The 22,472-nt window shown below is 40.0% G+C and overlaps 2 protein-coding genes across 5 annotated transcripts; one reads left to right on the top strand and one right to left on the bottom strand.

Moving 5' to 3' along the window:
* On the top strand, positions 1-10,298 carry LOC125231120 (AN1-type zinc finger protein 4-like). 3 transcript variants are annotated; one of them, XM_048136477.1, is made up of 4 exons: positions 1-1,763; positions 3,318-3,495; positions 4,510-4,641; positions 5,482-10,298. In XM_048136477.1, exons 1-4 carry the CDS (start codon positions 1,741-1,743, stop codon positions 5,575-5,577), a joined length of 429 nt encoding a protein of 142 aa, XP_047992434.1. In that variant the 5' UTR covers positions 1-1,740; the 3' UTR covers positions 5,578-10,298. The 3 variants fall into 3 exon arrangements, with proteins under 3 accessions (XP_047992434.1, XP_047992435.1, XP_047992433.1); XM_048136478.1 differs by having other exon boundaries at positions 1-556; XM_048136476.1 differs by having other exon boundaries at positions 3-1,914.
* A 6-nt stretch (positions 10,299-10,304) lies between these two features.
* On the bottom strand, positions 10,305-21,160 carry LOC125231117 (inositol polyphosphate multikinase). 2 transcript variants are annotated; one of them, XM_048136471.1, is made up of 7 exons: positions 20,901-21,160; positions 18,912-19,115; positions 17,730-17,975; positions 15,768-15,956; positions 14,341-14,533; positions 13,307-13,427; positions 10,305-12,102 (listed from the first exon to the last, which is right to left on the bottom strand). In XM_048136471.1, the coding sequence occupies exons 2-7, from the start codon at positions 19,102-19,104 to the stop codon at positions 11,740-11,742; spliced, it is 1,305 nt and encodes a 434-aa protein (XP_047992428.1). In that variant the 5' UTR covers positions 19,105-19,115; positions 20,901-21,160; the 3' UTR covers positions 10,305-11,739. The 2 variants fall into 2 exon arrangements, with proteins under 2 accessions (XP_047992428.1, XP_047992429.1); XM_048136472.1 differs by lacking the exon at positions 20,901-21,160 and adding an exon at positions 20,388-20,621.
* Positions 21,161-22,472: the final 1,312 nt, after the last annotated feature.

Here is a 22,472-nt window from a genome sequence, read left to right on the forward strand (position 1 = left end):
CAGCTGCAGCCGCATCCGCCGCTCGGGGACGCGCTCTTCTCCTCCTCCACCAGCGATCTAGAGACGCTCACGAGGAACAGGATGCTGCCGCTCAGCAGGCACAGGTGAGCTCTACCCCCTGGCGCCCGCCGCGCACTCCGCCTCCTCGCTGCAGCTGCAGCCGCATCCGCCGCTCGGTGACGCGCTCTTCTCCTCCTCCACCAGCGATCTAGAGACGCTCACGAGGAACAGGATGCTGCCGCTCAGCAGGCACAGGTGAGCTCTACCCCTGGCGCCCGCCGCGCACTCCGCCTCCTCGCTGCAGCTGCAGCCCCATCCGCCGCTCGGTGACGCGCTCTTCTCCTCCTCCACCAGCGATCTAGAGACGCTCACGAGGAACAGGATGCTGCCGCTCAGCAGGCACAGGTGAGCTCTACCCCCTGGCGCCCGCCGCGCACTCCGCCTCCTCGCTGCAGCTGCAGCCGCATCCGCCGCTCGGGGACGCGCTCTTCTCCTCCTCCACCAGCGATCTAGAGACGCTCACGAGGAACAGGATGCTGCCGCTCAGCAGGCACAGGTGAGCTCTACCCCCTGGCGCCCGCCGCGCACTCCGCCTCCTCGCTGCAGCTGCAGCCCCATCCGCCGCTCGGGGACGCGCTCTTCTCCTCCTCCACCAGCGATCTAGAGACGCTCACGAGGAACAGGATGCTGCCGCTCAGCAGGCACAGGTGAGCTCTACCCCCTGGCGCCCGCCGCGCACTCCGCCTCCTCGCTGCAGCTGCAGCCCCATCCGCCGCTCGGGGACGCGCTCTTCTCCTCCTCCACCAGCGATCTAGAGACGCTCACGAGGAACAGGATGCTGCCGCTCAGCAGGCACAGGTGAGCTCTACCCCCTGGCGCCCGCCGCGCACTCCGCCTCCTCGCTGCAGCTGCAGCCGCATCCGCCGCTCGGGGACGCGCTCTTCTCCTCCTCCACCAGCGATCTAGAGACGCTCACGAGGAACAGGATGCTGCCGCTCAGCAGGCACAGGTGAGCTCTACCCCCTGGCGCCCGCCGCGCACTCCGCCTCCTCGCTGCAGCTGCAGCCCCATCCGCCGCTCGGGGACGCGCTCTTCTCCTCCTCCACCAGCGATCTAGAGACGCTCACGAGGAACAGGATGCTGCCGCTCAGCAGGCACAGGTGAGCTCTACCCCCTGGCGCCCGCCGCGCACTCCGCCTCCTCGCTGCAGCTGCAGCCCCATCCGCCGCTCGGGGACGCGCTCTTCTCCTCCTCCACCAGCGATCTAGAGACGCTCACGAGGAACAGGATGCTGCCGCTCAGCAGGCACAGGTGAGCTCTACCCCTGGCGCCCGCCGCGCACTCCGCCTCCTCGCTGCAGCTGCAGCCCCATCCGCCGCTCGGGGACGCGCTCTTCTCCTCCTCCACCAGCGATCTAGAGACGCTCACGAGGAACAGGATGCTGCCGCTCAGCAGGCACAGGTGAGCTCTACCCCCTGGCGCCCGCCGCGCACTCCGCCTCCTCGCTGCAGCTGCAGCCCCATCCGCCGCTCGGGGACGCGCTCTTCTCCTCCTCCACCAGCGATCTAGAGACGCTCACGAGGAACAGGATGCTGCCGCTCAGCAGGCACAGGTGAGCTCTACCCCCTGGCGCCCGCCGCGCACTCCGCCTCCTCGCTGCAGCTGCAGCCCCATCCGCCGCTCGGGGACGCGCTCTTCTCCTCCTCCACCAGCGATCTAGAGACGCTCACGAGGAACAGGATGCTGCCGCTCAGCAGGCACAGGTGAGCTCTACCCCCTGGCGCCCGCCGCGCACTCCGCCTCCTCGCTGCAGCTGCAGCCGCATCCGCCGCTCGGTGACGCGCTCTTCTCCTCCTCCACCAGCGATCTAGAGACGCTCACGAGGAACAGGATGCTGCCGCTCAGCAGGCACAGGTGACCCCTACCCCTAAAATACTACATTACGATACTAATTGTTCCTGAGTCATGGATGTTTTATTTATTTATTTAACATTAAAGTCATGTGCATTACAGAAGGTGTTAGTTTCAGGTAGTCAGTACAAGACACCCGGGTAGGGCGCATAATGTTAGTACTTATGAGGTACTTACTTATATACTAGTCTACATATTACCTATACGATTTCTAATTCATGCGTTTTTATTAATAACATGTCACAGGGAGTACAAAATTAATAATTATATATCATTTTATACGTATGTATTTATCTATATAAGTATGTATATCGTCGCCTAACACCCTTAGTACAAGCTTTGCTTAGTTTGGGGCTATAGGGTGTAAGGTGTCTCCCAATATTTATTTATTTAAATGCGAAAAAAAGGAAGTTCGAAACGAGTGGCGATAAATTACAACACGAATTTCCTTTTCGCACGTATATCGTACAACGTTTTTCAGTACAGATGACCGTCCGAGTTTCGACCTGTCATAATAAACCACTTCTCGCACTAGTGCGTAAGAAAAACACTAATGTACTGAAAAATAATTTTTCATCACTAGACTATCCGATCCTAAGAAGGGCCTATTTCTCAAACGATATTAACCTAATATTATTAGTCCACGATCTGTCAAATCTTATGGGTTGCCACACCGATATTATTAGACTAATATCATTCGAGAAATAGGCCCCAGACTCTCGAGTCCCCCTCCCGCCCCGGCGGCGCACTCCGCCTCCTCGCTGCACTTACAACCTCGTCCGCCGCTCCAGACGCGCTGTTCAGCTCCTCCACCAGTGACTTAGAGGCGCTCACGAGAAACAGGATACTACCGCTCAGTAGGCACTGCTGACCAGTTTACACGTTCTCTCTAAAACTACAACCCTTACAGCCCGGCCCCGACATCGGTCTAAACGCGACGGCGGTGAGCGACGGCCATACGTTGGAGCGAGACGCGGCGATGGGACTTGTCATCCGCACGCATGGCTGCCGCTCACCGCTGTCGCGCTCAGACCGAAGTCTCGGCCGGGCCGTTAAGTTGCGTCTCGATCCCTCGCGCCGCTTCTGAGCGGCGACGCGCTCCGCCTCCTCCCTACGGTTGCGACCTCACCTGTTAACGGTCACATTTTTATTTTTAAATTTTTATTTGCCATACGAATGCAGCTATTCTTACGACAATCATATAAAGCGAAGAAGCCGGTTTTCTTAGCTCCAAATTTCCAAGCACATACTGTATCTTAGGGCCGGTTGCATCGACCACATTTAAACTACACATCGTCACGCTGCAGACGTCTATGGGACTTCCCATACGATAAAATTTAACGAACGCTTTAACGGCGACAGACGTTTTGATGCGACCGGCCCTTAATCTATTTACTTTCCAACAGAAACCGCGAGCACCTACACCTGAGCGACGAGGGCCTCGACGTGTCGCACCGGCCGCGCAACCTCGAGGTGGGCAGCGAGCGGCGCCAGAAGCGCATCAAGAAGATCGCGGAGCTGGAGAACTCGAGGCTGTTCCGATACGGGGACTCTTTCGAAGACGTCGTGCAGGAGGTGGAAAAGGTAGATTTCTTTTTTTTTTTTGCCAATAATTTTTTTTTTATTGTTTTAGGGAATTTTAGGTCAATTGTACTCATAATCAAGAGTACCTACTTTCAATCTCACTGGGAGACATTGTGTCCCAGAATTTCCATACATTTTTGTTACTTTCCTCTTTTGTTACCCCATACAAAATGTACGGAAAATGGTAACAGAATAAGAAAAAATCGTATGGGACAATTTTTTTAACTACTAGGATTGAAAAGGCTAGTAATTCTGAGTAGAAATAGCATCTTTTTTTTTTTTTCAAAAATATTACACTTCATAAAAGTGGCAAAAAAAAAGAAATGCTCAGATAAGCAAAGAGTTACTGTCAAAATAAAATGTGTAGTCACAGTGCATAGACTGCCGTTTCTCGACACGAGATTAAAACTTTTGAACCTCAGTTTTGACAATAGGCTAGTTTCCTATAGGTAAAATATTTTATGCATGCATGCACGAAATAAAACACCACCTAATTAGAAGAAAAATATGGACAATAGTTATGTTTAAACATAATTTATATTTAATAAATCAAAGAGAAAGATATAAAATGAATTGACCGTGACGTCACTCCTCAGTATTTCATAGTAATTCCATATTAGCGAATCGTTTTGACATTAAAAAGAAGCTGATTTGACTAGTAGGAAACTAGCCTATTGGGCCCATCCCATATTCTTAACTTGATATGTGTATCTGTCAAATATTAATATTAGCGCCACCTAGCCGAGAGTCAACCATCTGTGCCATTTAATCGATCGTGCATTATTCTTGATGTTTCGAAGCTAGGTTTTTTAGACTTCATCTGTCTATCGGGAGTTTAATAGGTACCTACTTAAGTAGGTTTTGTGTTACACTCGGGTGCAAATGTATTTTACTTCTCGTGTGTTAAAAAACTCGCAAGGTACCTACTTTAGTTTAAACTAATCAAACTAGAACTGGTGTTAAACCACGTTCAAAGGAGACTAGATAAATGAATACCGTGTGTCTACTTTTCAGGAGCCGGAAAAGAAGGAAATTAAGAAAATAGCGAGGATACGGTGCGGGTTCTGCAAGAAGCGGCTCAGCATCGCCACCGTGCACAAGTGTCGCTGTGGGGCCGAGTTTTGCGCTCCGCACCGATATGCTGAGGTAAGCACTATACTATAAACGGTCAACCAAGTCTTGGCACAAATAACCTAACTACAAAATTTAAATTAAAAAAAACCCCGACATAGTGGACCGATTTTCATGAAACATGGCTAAGAACACTCTCGACTAACTCAGCTTTCAAACAAAAAAAACTAAATCTAAATCGGTTCATCCGTTTGGGAGCTACGATGCCACAGAGACACATCAAACTTATAACACCTTGTCGTTATTGCGTCGGGGGTTAAAAATGGCAGGAAATTCACATTTTCCATAGGAATTAAACCTTTCCCCCTACATTTTAAATCCCAAAGATTCCGCCAATGTCAAAGTTTAGGAAGGCACGCGTTTCACGAAGACAATTGGCCGCTGAGCCCTACATCTTTCAAATTTTGCGGCTTCTTTTATTGCTGAGATTTAGTTGACTGTCTATATACATATACACATTACAAGCTGTATATGGGTCAAATCTTGTGGTTAATTATGTAGATGGGACAGTCAAGGTGTTAATATATATGTTTGTATGTTCTGAACCGAAATTATTCAAATTTGCACATCGTAACTGGTCAATTTCGAAAATTACTTGGAACTCCAGTAGCTGTTTAAGAAGTGTATCATTCTTGAGGTAGGTGCCGCTGTTGTCGCTAGGCATATCATAGAAATATTCGCTGCCTACGGTTGAGATCTCAGTGGCTTAGTTGGCAGAGCGTTGGCGTGATCCGGAGGCTGGTAGTTCAAGTCTCATCTTAGGCAGTATTTTTCCTCTTTTAATTTTATTTTAAATATCTATATTTTTATGGTCATTGGTCAGTATATATTTAAAACCTATTTCCTTTTGTCCAGGTACACGGCTGCCTGTACGACTACAAGGCCAACGCTCACGCGTACTTACAGCGCGCCAACCCGCTCGTGTCCGCGCCCAAACTGCCCAAGATATAGCACCACACACACATACACACAATCACGTAGTCACACTATACACTCCGCTGTACTGCGTACCTATACGGGTAACTTTTACTATGAGTCCAAATCATGAGCTGTGTTGATCGATCCTATAGGAGAAAAAGTCAGTTTCTTATTTTTTTTGTTCACCGACTTGCGATCCTATAAGTATCCTATAAGAAATCGTAACTCTGTCTGAACAAAATGAGATGTTTTTACACAACTGCCCCAAAAATGGAGTGTAATGTTTTTACAGAGTAGAAAAAGCATAAAAAACTCACATTTAGAAAAAATGTAAAAATGGAATTTAAGAGATTAAAAATACGTAACTAATCGTTTTATTAATTGATATAATTTTAATAACAAAACTACCGTGAGATACTGACATTAAACATTTATAACCCGGGTCACTCACAACATCGGGAGCGAAACATGTCGAGCGGTTTTCGACTATTTTCACATGAGTGACCCGGTTTATATATGTTCAATATGATTGATATAATGCCAGAATTATCAGCTTTGTTATTTCCCTTTTAAAAAACTAAAATGGAAGTAAATCTTACTAATGTCAAACGAATTTAAACCTTTTATACAAAATACTCCATAATATCACAATCTATTGGAGTAGTCGTAAATTTTCGTGTCACATCAATATAAAACCTAACGGTCGCTATCTTTTTATTTCAATTTTTTTATACTTACTGCAATATTAACCTAACCTAACTACATAAGGTTCAAATTATTTTAACAAGATAATCTTTCAGAGTTTATAATATTATGTTGTTTCCAAACAACCAGTTTTACTATATCGCTTGCAATTAATAAATTATTCCTATGAATTTACAAGTAAATCTCATACTTATAGTAAGCGACAAAGGACACGTATGAGGTAGGTTCTCCACAGCGGATTGTACAGTGGACACTCAACATGCCAAGTCGATAGGCCTATTGGTTTCAATAGGTTCATTGCCTAAAGACTATTTCCTTGTAATAAACTATAAAATTATACATATTTTCAATGATATGGCGTTGGTTAAATTGATAATTACATGTATTGTGATGATAAAAATGAGGCTTCTATGTTTAGTGTGCTTTAAGACCATTTTATCAGAAAATCCGTTGTAACTTCGGATAAAAAGGACCTTATTACACTTCTACATAAGAAAACTTTATTTAATCTTATGTAGAAGTGTAATAAGAACTTTTGAATCTTAGGTCACTCTAGAACCATGTCTTTTTGACACCGTACTGTATGTGTCACAGAAAACACTTCGACGTTCACTGTGAAAAGGTTCTACAGTGGATAATTGGTTGATTGTATCTGTTATTGTCATTTACATAAGCCCTATCGATATCCGTTCCTATTTAAATACGTTGCGTTCTAAGGAAATAGTCTTTTATATTCCTTATTATCTGAGGCAATTCACTGTAATGTGTCTCTTCATGCACTATAAATGACTTCTATTTTTGTTACACCAAAAGGTAAAATTGCCACAGATAATACAAATTAAAAATATCGATTTTAACCTGACGGCGATCCAGATAATTATAGATATTGAATGTACATAGCTATCTCGACTAACCCCTTCTTTACACTAATCTGGATCGCAGTTGGCCAAAGATCGGTATATCCAAAGAATTATTGATAGTACAAGAGAAGGAAACTTAGAGAAAATCATAACTGCTAGTTTTACAGTTTAATAAATGACTTTTACTGTTTAAAAGTAAACATTTTACAATGAAGAGGCCACCTTATTAGTCCTTTGCACAGATAAAGAATGTCATACGTGAGAGCGAGAAGATATTTTTCTCTCTCACACACATATGAATGAGTGACACACTTGCACAGGCGCCGCCTCGCGATATAAAAATAAATGTCAGTGTGCCTCCTCATTATAGTTTATTACGGGTCGCAATGCGCCATTTATGTCAGCTGTTAAACTGGAAAAATGATTTTATCTTAGAATTGTCTATAGTCTGTATCTTTAGGTATTTCAATAAATGTAAACAAAAACTACCCTCAAATGGCTCCTTAGGCACTAGTCCCACTGCGAGCTAGTAAGCTATGAGCTATCGGCTATAAAAACGAACAAAAGATAAGCAAGAGACACGGCGATTTTGATAGCTCACCGCTGGGCGAATAACTATAAACATCGCCGTGTCTCTTTTATTTGCACGGGAGTGCTTATTTTTTGTTCGTTTTTATAGCCGGTAGCTCATATCTTACTAGCTCGCGGTGGGACCAGTGCCTTAGGCCAGTTGAGGATGAATGAAAAGATTACACGACCAAGGTTGAAAACAGGGCGCTCAACAACAGATCTGACTGGTTTTGGATTTAGTTGGTTAACCAAAAACTGAAACTACTCGAAAGATTACATATTATTTGTTTACATTTTTATTAAATACCTAAAAGTACACAGTATAGTCTTATACCATCAGTGAATCTTTGATTTAGACTAGGTTATTGATCCGTTAGTAAAATGACTAATATGAAAACCCCATATATTGACGGATGGTTAATTTACTGACCAGTCTACTTAATAACAATAAAAACGGGTATACTACACAAATATGTATAAAATGAACCGTTTTTATTGATTGTGACTGAAACTCAACTCCTTTACTGAACTAATTTTATAATCAAAACTGTTTGGGTCTTAAAACAGTATTCAATCAATAAAACTTGAGTGTTTCAATGTGTACGAAGTGTTAAGACTGGGCATTCGTTTCTAGTTCCGTAAAGGGGTGATGTGTAAAGGTGTTACCACATTAACTGTAGAAAAAAAAATATGCTGCTAACACCTTTAAAACTTGAGTTAATAATCCATACTTATCGACTGATTGACAATTTCGCGATGAAAATCATAAAAATCGCTGTCTAAATTGTCAATATTACCGCCACTTACTATCGCTACTAACATGTTATTTCTTAGGCGGGAAACGACCAGCTATATTAAATCTTGTCATAGGGTTATTGTTACACTGTGTCCCCATCTGAGCGGGACATCAGGTGGGGACGCACCTGAGTATGTCTTTTTTGTCCACTTTTTTATATTTTTGATATATTTTATGTTATTTCGACTCAGAATCACTAGATCAATCTTAATAGGTAAAAAAATCCCATACGATTTTGTCTATTGTGTTACCATTTTCGATATCTTAGTTTGTATGGGGTAACAAAGGAGAAAGTAGAAAAATTAAAATGTATGTGGTAACAAAAGAAAGTAACAAAATGGAAATTCTGGATTCTGGGACACTTATTTTCTCCTATTGAGATAGAAAGTTCTCTTGATTCTGAGTAGAAATGATCTAAAATTCACCAAAAATATCAAAAAATTGACAAAAAAACGCTCAGCTTAGTCATACGTGCTTGTACTAATGGAGTCAAACGAATTGTGATAATATGCTGACCTAAATTAAGAAGAAAATGTTGAAACTTCTGCCGCGTGTGTTTGTTTTTTTTAATTAAATAATTGTAAAAAAAATTGCAAAAAAATGTTACTCTAAAAATGTACCTTTTGCGTTTTGACCGTCGCATAATGTTTAAATGAAAGAATTTAATTTTGCAAATGTTTGTGCCAGAATGATGATAAAAGTTTCAATGAATGATATGACACATTTGTTCTATGTTATGTTAGGTGCTGGCATCTCTATTTTTTGTCGGTATTCTGGTAAATAATGATAATTAAGTCCATTTTTAGGTTCAGTGTTACAAAATTGTACTATACTTAAACGAGTGACTTGCTGTCAGTCTTATAGAAACAAAAAAAACTTACTAAGGTGCAAATCAGAAACTATGTAAACACAGATGTCGTGCATAACTGTTTTCCATCGTATTTACTTGGAAATGTTTGTATTTGTCATGCTAGTTCGGTCAATGTCAGTTCTTGTACTAACTGAAATAGCATGACACGTTCGTAAGTTTCCTTGAAAATAGGAAAAAAAACATTACCTACCTACATCTGTAACTCAAGTGCCACATATAAAAACAGAATTTGTAGGCCTTATTTCAATAATATACATAAGGGTTTTTATTTCTTGCATATTCAACGAAGGTGCCTGTGACGGTCAAAACTCTAGAGGTAGTATATTTCGTGCTAGATCTCGGTTTCTGTAATTCATGTAACATATGTTGTGTAACACTAGATTATTATGCTTATACATGTTCATTTCTCTAATTCACAGTCAAGTATTACATGTAGATGCGAAAAATATGTATGCACAACTTTAACGTATAAGAAATAAAGTCGTTTATACATATTTTTGTCACTTATATATATTTAAACTTGACTGTACTGCTATATTCACGTGGGTCGCGGTTTATATAAAAATCAACCGTATCATTCTAACATATACGGTTCATTTTGGTATACTTAAGGCTCGAGATTTGAGTCCATGCTTCCATCCCAATTTTGACGTTAAACCAAAAAATAGGAATATATTTTTTGTAATAATAATATGAATACTTTATTTAATGGCCTTCTATTGATATAATGATAGTCAGGTTTGGTGTCAGACTTGGGATGGACGCGAATAGGTGCATATCGGTATTGTTGGTGTCAATGATATTGAACATTTAATGTGTTTATAGGACCCGTTTGGGTGTGCCAGATAATTTGATTTTTTTCTAGATTATTATTAAGTTTATAGATAATTTTTATTTGGGTAAATAATTTTGGCTGATTTCGAAAATAAATATTTATAATGCGAAAGCGAAATATTTGTTATTATTTATAACCTTATAATCAAACAATAAACATTCTTAAATACAACAAATCAATTTTAACAATGATTTAAAAGTTTAACTTAAGACTGTGATGTTTTCGCAGTAACACCTCACATTACATCACAAGAATTATGAATTCTACAATAGTCATGTAATCATGACATATCATGACTGCTCATGACTTTAAATGTCATGACAAAATTAATCCTTTAGGTCCTTAAAGACATCCGAATGCAGTCTGAACTCCAAAACGTAGTTCTTTGTGTATCCGTCTAAAACCCTTGATCGTCAGTTTATTTCCAAAATTTCACAAAACTCAATACCATCCCTCAAGTTTTCATCCACCGTATTCTCATCTTCATTAAAGTTAATTTACACCGTCCCCCACTGTGTAGGCACACCTCGGACACTGGCGATCAAATATATGAAAGAGGCGCGTTCCTAGCACACAGTCTAAGCCCGTGTAGGTGAACGCGTACTATGCTTATATTGGTGAGATATGACAGGTCGACTGTTCGCGTCTTTGACAGGCGGTAACTGTGAGGTAACCGAGAGGGGGTGGGTGACACTTTCAGCGGGGAGCGGGAGTGGTCATATTGTACGATAGTACTCTTTATTATAGTGGTGCAGGGTTAGGAGAATCGTTGGAGCAGTTCATCTTGATCTTGGATAGTTTGTTTTCATAAAAATACTTGATCATCAGTCTCCTTCAAAAATGTCTCAAAAATCTCCACGAAACTGACAATGCCATCTCTAAAATTCTCATTTAAAGAAAACGCACGCAAAATCTATAATTTTCACCGTCCCCCATTGCGTAGGGTTAGGAGAATCACTAGAGTTGGTCTAAGATCGCTCTATAGTTCATCTTGATCTTCGAAAGTCTTGTCTTTGTACTTGTGGTCAAAAGAACAAAGGATTTAAAACACTTGATCATCAGTCTCCTTCAAAAACGCCTCAAAAATCTCAACAAAACTGTCAATACCGTCCCTAAAATTTTCATCCACCGTATTTTCATCCTCCTCATTAAATAAAGCATGCGCGAAGTCAATTATTTTCACCGTCCCCCACTGCGTAGGGTTGGGAGAATTACTAGATAACTGGTCTAGTATGGCTCTATAGTTCATCTTTATTTTGGACAGCTTGTCTTCATAGTAGTAGTCGAAAGAACAAAGGATTTAAAACACTTGATCATCAGTCTCCTTCAGAAACGCCTCAAAAATCTCCACAAAACTGTCAATACTGTCCCTAAAATTTTCATCCACCGTATCATCATCCTCTTCATTAAAGAAAGCATGCGCGAAATCTATAATTTTCACCGTCCCCCACTGCGTAGGGTTGGGGGAGTCACTGGAGAGTTGGTCTAGTATGGCTCTATAGTTCATCTTTACTTTGGACAGCTTGTCTTCATAGTAGTAGTCGAAAGAACAAAGGATTTAAAACACTTGATCATCAGTCTCCTTCAAAAACGCCTCAAAAATCTCCACAAAACTGTCAATACCGTCCCTAAAATTTTCATCCACCGTATTATCATCCTCCTCATTAAAGAAAGCGTGCGCGAAGTCAATTATTTTCACCGTCCCCCACTGCGAAGGGTTGGGGGAGTCACTGGAGAGTTGGTCTAGTGTTGCTCTGTAGTTCATCTTGATCTTGGACAGCTTGTCCTCGTAGTTGTGGTGGAAGGAGTGGTTGTGGTGCAGCTTGTCCAGCGCCGCGCTCCAGGGGGACGCGGGGGGCGCGGGTGGGGGGGAGAAGCTGCTCTGCGCGAGGTGCATGGAGGTGAGGGGCACGGAGTTCACCTGGAAATTTTTCAAGTTATTAGATATTGGAAGAAAAACCGGCCAAGAGCGTGTCGGGCCACGCTCAATGTAGGGTTCCGTAGTTTTCCGTATTTTTCTCAAAAACTACTGAACCTATCAAGTTCAAAACAATTTTCCTAGAAAGTCTTTATAAAGTTCTACTTTTGTGATTTTTTTCATATTTTTTAAACATGGTTCAAAAGTTAGTGGGGGGGACGCACTTTTTTTTCCTTTAAGAGCGATTATTTCCGAAAATATTAATATTATCGAAAAACGATCTTAGTAAACCCTTATTCATTTTGAAATACCTATCCAATAATATATCACACGTTGGGGTTGGAATAAAAAAAAAACGTCAGCCCCCACTTTACATGTAGGGGGGGGTACCCTAATAAAACATTTTTTTCCATTTTTTATTTTTGCACTTTTTTGGCGTGATTGATATACATATTGGTACCAAATTTCAACTTTCTAGTGTTAATGGTTACTGAGATTATCCGCGGACGGACGGACAGACAGACATGGCGAAACTATAAGGGTTCCTAGTTGACTACGGAACCCTAAAAAGATCGATCAAGAGTTCAGAATGAGATCCATTTTGGACCCCACAAATGCCTTTCAGATTGATAATTTAAATAACAGAAACTGTCAAATTTGGTGGTTTGTAAAACATTTGGATGACGTCATAGATTTTGATAAAAATGGTAGACTGATAAAGTAAATAATGCCGATCAAGATCTACCGGGTTCCCCAAATGTCTCAGGAAGCCTACTGGGATATGAAACTTTCCTTTTTGTTATCGAAAATGTATAGAAATGGTGTATACTTTTTGAGAATTTCTCATAAAAATGCCCTCTCTGCCCTACGCTATTTGTAACTTGCGTTGTTATATTTTACTGAACGCTTGCGAGTTATGGCGAGTCCTTTCTCCTGTACCTTATTCCAATAATAACCACAAATTAAAAATTTTGAAAAAACCCCCGACCGCGACATAGTGGACTGATTTTCATGAAACATGGCTAAGATCACTCCCGACTAACTCAGCTTTCAAAAACAAAAAACTAAATCGAAATCGGTTCACCCGTTCGGGAGCTACGGTGCCACAGACAGACACACACACAGACAGACAGACACGTTAAACTTATAACACCCCGTCGTTTTTGCGTCGGGGGTTAAAAATGAAGCCTAAAAGTATTAAGTTTACCTTTTTATAGACGGGTCCCTTGGAGGAGATCTGTCCGCTGAAGTTGGACCCGGAATCGCTGTGCATGGAATGTATGGACTTGCGGCGACCCACACACTCGGAGCGGCATTTTGGTTTGGGCCTGAAAATAAGTCATCATTAAATCAAAAACTATCAAATAATTACTTCTGTAACATTTTGAGAAACTGGAGAATAAGCCTGGCACGTGAATTCGTTAATACGAAGAGTGACTCACGTGAGATCATCCCCCTCTCCACAGCAGTCTCTCAGCTTGGCAGCATCATACGCAAGCAGTAACGAACACGAGTATCTTGACTGGCGTCTGTCTTGACGCCCATTTCTGTATCATCCAGTGTTGTGAAGAAGAAACTTTTTCACATTATGAATGTATTCATTGAAGAACTAATAAAAGGGTAAAGACTCACGTAAGAACATCTCTCTATCCCTCTCCACAGCATCTGATTATTATGGATGGATGAATAAGATTATTAGACTCATAAAGGGATAAAGACTCACGTGAGAACATCCCCCTCTCCACAGCAGTCTCTCAACTTGGCAGCATCATACGCAAGCAGTAACGAACACGAGTATCTTGACTGGCGTCTGTCTTGACGCCCATTTCTGTATCATCCAGTGTTGTGAAGAAGAAACTTTTTCACATTATGAATGTATTCATTGAAGAACTACTAAAAGGGTAAAGACTCACGTGAGAACATCCCCCTCTCCACAGCAGTCTCTCAGCTTGGAAGCATCATACGCAAGCAGCAACGAACACATCTTGACTGATGTCTTACACACTTTATGTATAAGACTATCACGACTAATAAAGGGTAAAGACTCACGTAAGAATATCCCCCTCTTCACAGCAGTTCCTCAACTTAGCAGCATCATAAGCCAGTAGCAACGAACAAGAGTATATCTTGACTGAAGTCTGTCTTGACGTCCATTTGTGTATCTTCCATAATATTGTTAGGAAGAGACTTACACACTTTATGTATAAGATTATCACGACTAATAAAGGGGTAAAGACTCACGTGAGAACATCCCCCTCTCCACAGCAGTCTCTCAGCTTGGTAGCATCATAAGCCAGGAGCAACGAACACGAGTATATCTTGACTGACGTCTGTCTTGACGCCCATTTCTGTATCTTCCATAGTGTTGTGAGGAACTGGAGGAGCAGCGCGCGGCAGAGGTTGGTGCCGACACCGTTTAGGAAGTTACGGATGGCTAGAATAATATTTTTTAAATTAAAAATACGTAATGTGAAAATCGCCTTGAGCGCCTTTTTGGAAACTGGGTCTATCATTTTATAACGTCGGGGGGCGCCAATGTAACAGTGCGCTTTTACTACCAAGTAACATTATTTTTTTCGAAGTTTGTTTTTTGTTTGCTGTACTACGTGCGTAGCAGCGGTTGTAATGGAAACATCTGTTCTAAGCCTTTTCCTCTGTGTCAAAATTTGTTTATCTTCGTACCTTAAACCCTCGCAACGCTCAAGATTCCCCTTTTCGAACTAAATGCTCGTGGTTCAATATTGGAATCTTTTCGCTTGATCGGGTATCAATATTGGCATGATAAGTTAAACAACAACTTTGCCCCTTGTAAAACAATAGTTATTTGTTATACAAGGGGGCAAAGTTGTATTTTAACGTCGAGTGTGGAATTGAAAAACGAGCAAGTGAAAGGATTCTATAGTTGAACCACGAGCGAAGCGAGTGGTTCGAGAATATAATCCTGAACATGCGAGTTTTTTAACACAAGAGAAGTATTTAAAAATATTTTAAGCGGGTTACTCACGTATTAAGTCGATATAGCGTTCGACATGTTCGACAAGAGAAGTAAAATACATTTGCACCCGAGTGTAACACAAAACTTTTCCCCTCACTATAGCGAGGAAACTACAACGCAAAAAATGCGTTTATCACTGCTTCCAGTAGTTCCACAGGTGGTAAATCATCTTTATTACTAGATTCACCTACTTTTATCAATTTTAAAGCAGTTAATTTGACTTTATTCAAGGTCAAATTACTTTACCCACTAGTGGATAAAATGCGTTTTTACCCGCTGGTATTAAAGGACAAAACACGTGTTTCCGAGCTAGCGAGGGGAAAATAACTATTTCTTGTATAGGTATGATTCTGACCGACCTCCATCTTTAGAATGAAGATACCACTTCCATAGTTGATGGGCAGTTATTTTTTAACCCCCGACACAAAACGACGGGATGTTATAAATTTGAAGTGTCTGTCTGTGTGTATGTCTGTCTGTCTGTCTGTGTGTGTGTCTGTCTGTGGCATCGTAGCTCCCAAACGGATGAACCGATTTAGATTTAGTTTTTTTGTTTGAAAGCTGAGTTAGTCGGGAGTGTTCTTAGCGGTTCATGATAATCGGTCCACTATGTCGGGTTTTTTTTTCAAAATTTTAATTTTGTGGTTAGATTAGTTGATCTTTCAAAACCTACCATCTTTAACCGCCTGTCCGTGTAACCGCTTCCCATAGTCCTTGTTATACCTCAGCAGTTTGCCGGTCGACAGCCGGTACACCTGGAACCCGGGTATGCAGAACCCGTACTCTTCTTTACACAGCTTGTACTTGCTCTGTTCCTTCTGTATCTTCTCTTCTGTGGCTAGGCGGTCCCATGTTCTTCTGCCTGCGGAATAATAAAATAAGTCTTAAAATATACAAAACTCGGGATGAGCGTAAGCAAGCCCGAGTTACATCGTGGCAGGCTATTTTGAGCAGTGTTGGGCAAAACGTAATTGAATTACAAATTACAAATTGCAATTACAGAATGTAATTTCAATTATAAATTGAAATTACAGAAATGTAATTTCTAATTGAATTACGATTTTCACTAAATTACAAAATGTAATTTGCAATTCAATTACAAATTACATTTTGTAATTTTAATTGGTAATTCATTACTTTATGAAATTACAAATTACATTCACCTAGGAAAAAGATTTTCACTGTCCCTATTTTAGCTCTTACATTTTACTTCGGATGTGAGCTATTTACTAATTTCAATTTTGATAGTTTGTTAGACAATAACTTGTCTCCGATATTTATGAAATTTGGGACGATTACAGCTGAGGTGCACTCAATAAAAAATATACAGACAATCTAAAATTGAAAAAAATGTACCTAAGTACTTTTTTAAATTCCATATTAGTAATTTAAAATGTGTAGGTAATCGTAACTGTTTATTAAATAAATGTTTTAAACTACACTAATTGTTTTCTTTAACCCTTCCAAGTGGGTAAATTGGGTATTTTTGTGTAAGTAATAATCAAATTTACATAACGTAATTTCGTAATTCAAATTACAAATTAATGTAATTTCAATTATAAATTACCAAGTAATTTCAATTACATTTAATTCAATTACGAACGTAATTAATTACAAGTAATTGCAAATTATATAATTTAATTTGTAATTCAATTACAAAATAATTGAATTATGCCCAACACTGATTTTGAGCCCCCAATCCGCTATTTTACTGCACATGATTGCCGCGAGACTCGAGAGTATGTCGCCGAGAGATAAACCACATGTCTTCTTCTAACTGTATTAATGACATAAAGACGGCTAGCATATCTCGGGGCGACATACTTTTCCGGCAATCATGTGTTAACCATGCTTTCAAAGGGTGTGCAGCGCGATAAAAGCCTATGCACATTTCCAGACTCAAATGATTTTGTGATCTTGGACCAGATTAGGATCTACACTTCTACAGGATGTGGATAGTATTGCAAACAGGTCGTGGGCGTTACTGCTATATGATCACACAATAGCAAACCATAACTGAGCCAAGATTGTGCAGGACTGTGGACAACGTCTAACTATGATAGTATTCATAATCTTTGATATAAGTTCAACGGTGTTAGCTTTTCTTGAAGATGGAATTTTGGCTTTGGCAGGGGATTGAATTACGAAGGAAAAAGAGGGGAAGGAGTACTGCATCCTCTCACATTCCCAACAGTATTTTGACAGCGTACCTGGTGCCATTAGAGTAGAAACGGTTCGTGATTGTACGTGTTGTACGTGAACCGGCGGCAGCCAAAGTACTTCGGTACGAGAGACCGCAGCTCTGTCAGGTCAGGGTCTTTAGTTGTGAATAGGTCTTATAAAGACTTCGGGCAATGCTGTGCCCCACAACAGCATACCATAACTAAGTCAAAACTTAACATAAGACCGGAATAGTCTCATACCACTGGTAGAAGTCTAACATTTAGTTATGATTGCGGAATTGGTTTGGTTTTGATTTAAGGAGAAGGGGAAGAACGGTACTGTACCTTTTGAGGTTGTAGATGTAGACAGTCTTTTGTCAGACTCGTCGCGTCCTCGTGCTCGGCGCGAATAACCTAGCAACGTGACATTGTTGCCGTAGTTGTAATCTACATAGACTAATCAAGTGGCTTACCAATTTTGACATCCATAATACAAGGCTCCAACATTCTCTGCACCACATCTTCCAATATAATATACTCCTGCTCATGAGTGTTGTACGTGAACCGGCGGCAGCCAAAGTACTTCGGTACGAGAGACCGCAGCTCCATCAGGTCGGGGTCTGTGGTTGTGGACAGTCGCTGGTAGAAGTCTACCTCGCGCCGCTGGCTTTCCTTGATGATGGGTTTGAGGATGGTGCCGTTGTTGCATTGTAGGAGACCTGGAAAAAGAAAGAGATAACTAATTAAACTTTGTTCGTTTCATAAAACCTAATAATACATCATTATTTATTTATACTGGAATAGTGACATAACAAGCTTAGGGCCCGCCTGTTGGTGCAAACCTCGGTAGAGAGGTCATTAGTCATAGTCATAGTACTTTATTCATAAACAATATAGCATTGTGTCTATATTGTTTCCATAGTCAGCGCGGCTAAACATGCCAATCATACAGGAGGGTATAAACATGATACACACTTAAATATATAAAATAGTGTGGCGGAAACATAAAATAGTAATACTAGAGGTATAGACTCCAAGTAACGGGCGCTGATCGCAAGGAATGGCGACTCCGTGCTGTGAAATATGTCCAGTTTGCTGTCGCTGGCCATTATGTCATTGAGAAGGGTTAAGGCGTGGTGCACTGCATGCAGAAAGTAGCCATGGGGATCATGTTCTACAATTGATCAGGCAGTCTGGCTATTTTACTCATTAACTTTTATTTTAAATAGGTGTGTACTAGTATATATATAATAATAATAATGCTTTATTTCAGGCCAATTTGCCCATAGAGTGTTAATTACAGACTTACATGACTAGTGTTAGTATATATATATACCTAGGAACCTCGCGTCGCGTCAGAGCCCTCTCGTAGTCCGTAATTGACTTGATATGATACTTGACAAAGCGAGAATACCTACATTAGAGCTCTCCCGATGTCCACTCACTTGCTTCTCATACGCCTGTATGTCTCGGGTCTCCATAGTAGACTTAATACAAGATACTTGGTAGTGTGAGCGAGGGTAGGGTAAACTCGCCTCATTCGGTAACACGCCTAATTCGGTCATACAAGCTTTGAAGCACTATTCCAAAGACGATTTTTGGTCGTTTCACCGAATTAGGCGTGTCACCGAATGAGGCGAGTTTACCTTACGTACCTAGGAACCTAGCATCTGAACTCTCTCTATGCCCAGCAACTTGCTTCTCATACGCCTGTATTTCTACCGAGTCGAACGGCATGACGAGGGGCCTGGCCGTCTCTCGCTCAATCTTGGGCAGCCCGTAGTGCACCTGGTATATGGAGCGCACGCGCCGCAGCGTTTGGGGCTTCCTGGTAGTGACATCACTCATTTAGCTCGATACTGCGAACAATGATAAGTTTTTTTTATTAATTAAATTGGCTCGCGCAATAAGTGATACGGGGTGAACTTATACCGTTTTTAACTTGAACTGCCTATAAGGTCCTGGTAACAGTATTATTTTGCCCCCTAATGTATTTTGAGCTTAGATATCTGTTCCTGCCTTAAATACATGGTTTTGTCTATGCTTTGTATGGTCTCCGTTAGTCTATCATTGAGTAAATAAATATATGTAGTATCAACCCACGCAGTATAAACAATACATAATAAATAATACCTACCCATCACCCATAATTAATAATTGAAAACAATCAATCTCTATACATAGTATAGGTACACATTCCTAATATCTCAGCAATTCCCGTCAACTTTGTACAATGCCACGTCAGCAAATTTTAATTGATCCTATTTTGTTACCAACATTTAGTAATATAATTCGACTTTCGTAAGATATATACAGGATAATTGTTATAATTAAGAAAATATAGATACTAGAGAACCTTAATGACGAAATAAAACTTAATAAAATCTCAATTCATCAACAAAATCTTGGTAACAAAATAGGAATTAATAAAAACAAATTTAACTTTTCCTTTAATTTTTGTACAAACTTTTCGAGAACTGCTGATCTACATATACATACAATCTACTGATGCCAGCAAAACCCGTGGTCTTAGTGCGTTTTCACATTATCCGATCCGATATCGGATGTCGGAAGGATTTCAATAGAAAAAATCCAAGATGGCGCCTCTAATGTATGGGATATCGGTCCGACATCCGATATCGGATCGGATAATGTGAAAACGCACTTACGCGGCTAAATATTAGAGATTGTTGTCTGACTACATAACTTTCCTTTGTCAACAAAATGACTAAGTTAAAGCATGTGTTACAAACGCAGGAATTCAACCCGAGACGGTTACTGCGCATTCTTTTCTTAGATTCAATCTCTCTCAATAGGTATGATTAATAGTTTTGACATTACCATCTTTATACATACTAGAAATGGCCACCTTTGTTCGAAAAAATATGAATAAATTTGAATTCAGTAAGAGTACTCGAAGAAAAGATAAAATAGTCCCTCCAGAACCAATACTAGACATCTACAAAAAAGGCCCGTTTTACCAAGCGATACAAATCTACAACCAACTACCCACAAATTTCAGAAAAATAGATAACATAAACACATTTGTAACTAAACTAAAGACTCACCTAATCCAAAAGAGCTATTATTCGATACAAGAATTTATGGAAGACAGAAAAACATAATCTTACCTTTCCCGTACAATGAGTATTCCTATTTTACAGTAGGTACCTAGTTAAGCTCTATATTGTAAACCCTAGTTATAAGGACTTTGCTACACCCCACCGGGGTCCATGTGATTCTTTTTATATATATTGTAACACCAATTGTACATACCATGGTTCGCAATAAATATTTACTTTACTTTACTTTAAGTTAATCCAATTACAGGAAAATTCAAAACAAATTGATTTACTTTTATTTTTACTTGTCTCTGTTTTGCCCGATGGTTGACTGGTAGAGAATGCCATTAGGCATTAAGTCCGGCATTTGTACATTTAACTTATTTATGTGCAATAAAGTTTAGATAAATAATAAATAAATAAATTTATTTGGGATCGTAAATATTGGAAGAGGCTAGAGGTCAATTTATTTATTTAAATTTCTCAAACATATGTACCTAATTGTGTTGGTAACAATTGATCAGGGACATAGCAGCATACTAGACTATAACACGAGAAAAATAAAATGTACCAAGTACCAACCTAATAATATCTCTCCAAAATTATAAATATTGATACTTGCACCTGTTATCTATCAAGGTGCAAGAAATTATGCAATCGCTATTCTAATTCAGAAATCTGGCAAAAAAAACACTTGTCACTTAATTTGCTAAATTCTACCAATTAAAGTCATCACTTCACACAACCAACACGTTTAAATGTAATTAGCAGTAGCTAAAAAACCCGTATAAGGAAAACGTTACTCATAACATGTAATTCAGAACGACACTTCAGCCTCTGACTGTAGCAAAACTAAGACAAAATTGTAATAAAGTAAGATATATCGATCACTTGCCTTAGTTTCTTATTTTAACCAACTTTTCTATGCAAAATCAACCTTCTTTGTTTTTGGTAAGGTTGGAATTTGAAGATGTGGTGTTTTTAATATAAGAGATTGCAAATATCGATTTATATCTAATCATTATGGATTGCGATGGTTTTATCTTTAGATATGACGTTCGGTTTTTACATTTGGATTTAAATAGCCTAGTCGTAAATTCGATATTGAGATTGCAAATTTATTTTTTGCGAAGTTAAACTCTATGTTAAATATTTAAGGTGTATAATTAAATGTTTGAGAAGTATGACATTGGCAAAATTAGATTTGGATACTTTGGATAGGATTTGTGAATAACAAGACGCATGTGAAAAGAATGTTATGTTTATGAAGTCTGCGGTTAGATTTAGGTACTAGTTGTAAAATGCACTTTATGTCTTATGTAAAAAGGATTATGAAACGTATTTTCAATAAGGACAATTGGTATGAATGTACGTGATAAATTGGTAAATCCAATTATGCTATTCTGCATTCAAGGAGTATATTGGGTAACATAATAATTATATTTAAGGGGTTCGCACATTTTCTGTAGACATGTAGCTAAACGAACGAAATGCGATTTTTACGCTGCCCTTTATCATAAACTGAGACTCAAATAACAAAAAAAAAATGAATATTATTAGTTAACTTTCGGAAGATCCTGGAACAGACGGGAATCGTGGAAATGCACCTGCCGGGAATAAATGGGGAATGGAAAATACGCGTTATGACGTAGGTATACAGGGTGTCCCACGGCGATGCCACATGGAGGGAAAGTACCTTAAATATCGTAGATAGCATATTTTGCTGAAAGAAGACTTTATTTTGTTTTCAAAACTTAGCAAAAGTGCATTCAAATTTTTTTAATTTTTACTATGAGGACTTATACAGGGTGTATTTTGATAGCGGGTCAGTAAGGCCGGTATGAGATCCCGTAGTCCTACATGAAAATAGTCTAAGGGGACCATATATCCATCAATTTCAAATTGATGAAAAATAGCATTTACAGATTTTGGAAAAAACATACAGGATGCGAGAAAAAGGGCATTTTTGACAAACTTTTTTTTTTGACGCCAATCGATCCCATTCCTATACAGTATCAAAAGCTTGTATGGAACAAAAAAAAATTTCCAGCTAGAAAAGTCACAAATCACGAAAAACTTTTCCCATACAATTTGTATGAAATTTTTTTTTTCCACATGGTATTTTTATGATGCCAATCGATTCCATTCTTATTC

Source organism: Leguminivora glycinivorella, chromosome 11 (assembly GCF_023078275.1).
Source record: "Leguminivora glycinivorella isolate SPB_JAAS2020 chromosome 11, LegGlyc_1.1, whole genome shotgun sequence".
In the NCBI taxonomy this organism is placed as follows: Eukaryota; Metazoa; Arthropoda; class Insecta; order Lepidoptera; family Tortricidae; genus Leguminivora; species Leguminivora glycinivorella.

Coding starts and splice junctions, on each gene's coding strand:
- LOC125231120 (XM_048136477.1), top strand. CDS start 1,741: ATGCTGCCGCTCAGCAGGCACAG. Junction 3,496..4,509: donor TCGTGCAGGAGGTGGAAAAG/GTAGATTTCTTT, acceptor TCTACTTTTCAG/GAGCCGGAAAAGAAGGAAAT. Junction 4,642..5,481: donor CTCCGCACCGATATGCTGAG/GTAAGCACTATA, acceptor CCTTTTGTCCAG/GTACACGGCTGCCTGTACGA.
- LOC125231117 (XM_048136471.1), bottom strand. CDS start 19,104: ATGAGTGATGTCACTACCAGGAAGCCCCAAACGCTGCGGCGCGTGCGC. Junction 17,976..18,911: donor TTCAGATGCTAGGTTCCTAG/GTACGTAAGGTA, acceptor TTCTTTTTCCAG/GTCTCCTACAATGCAACAAC. Junction 12,103..13,306: donor AGGGACCCGTCTATAAAAAG/GTAAACTTAATA, acceptor AAAAATTTCCAG/GTGAACTCCGTGCCCCTCAC.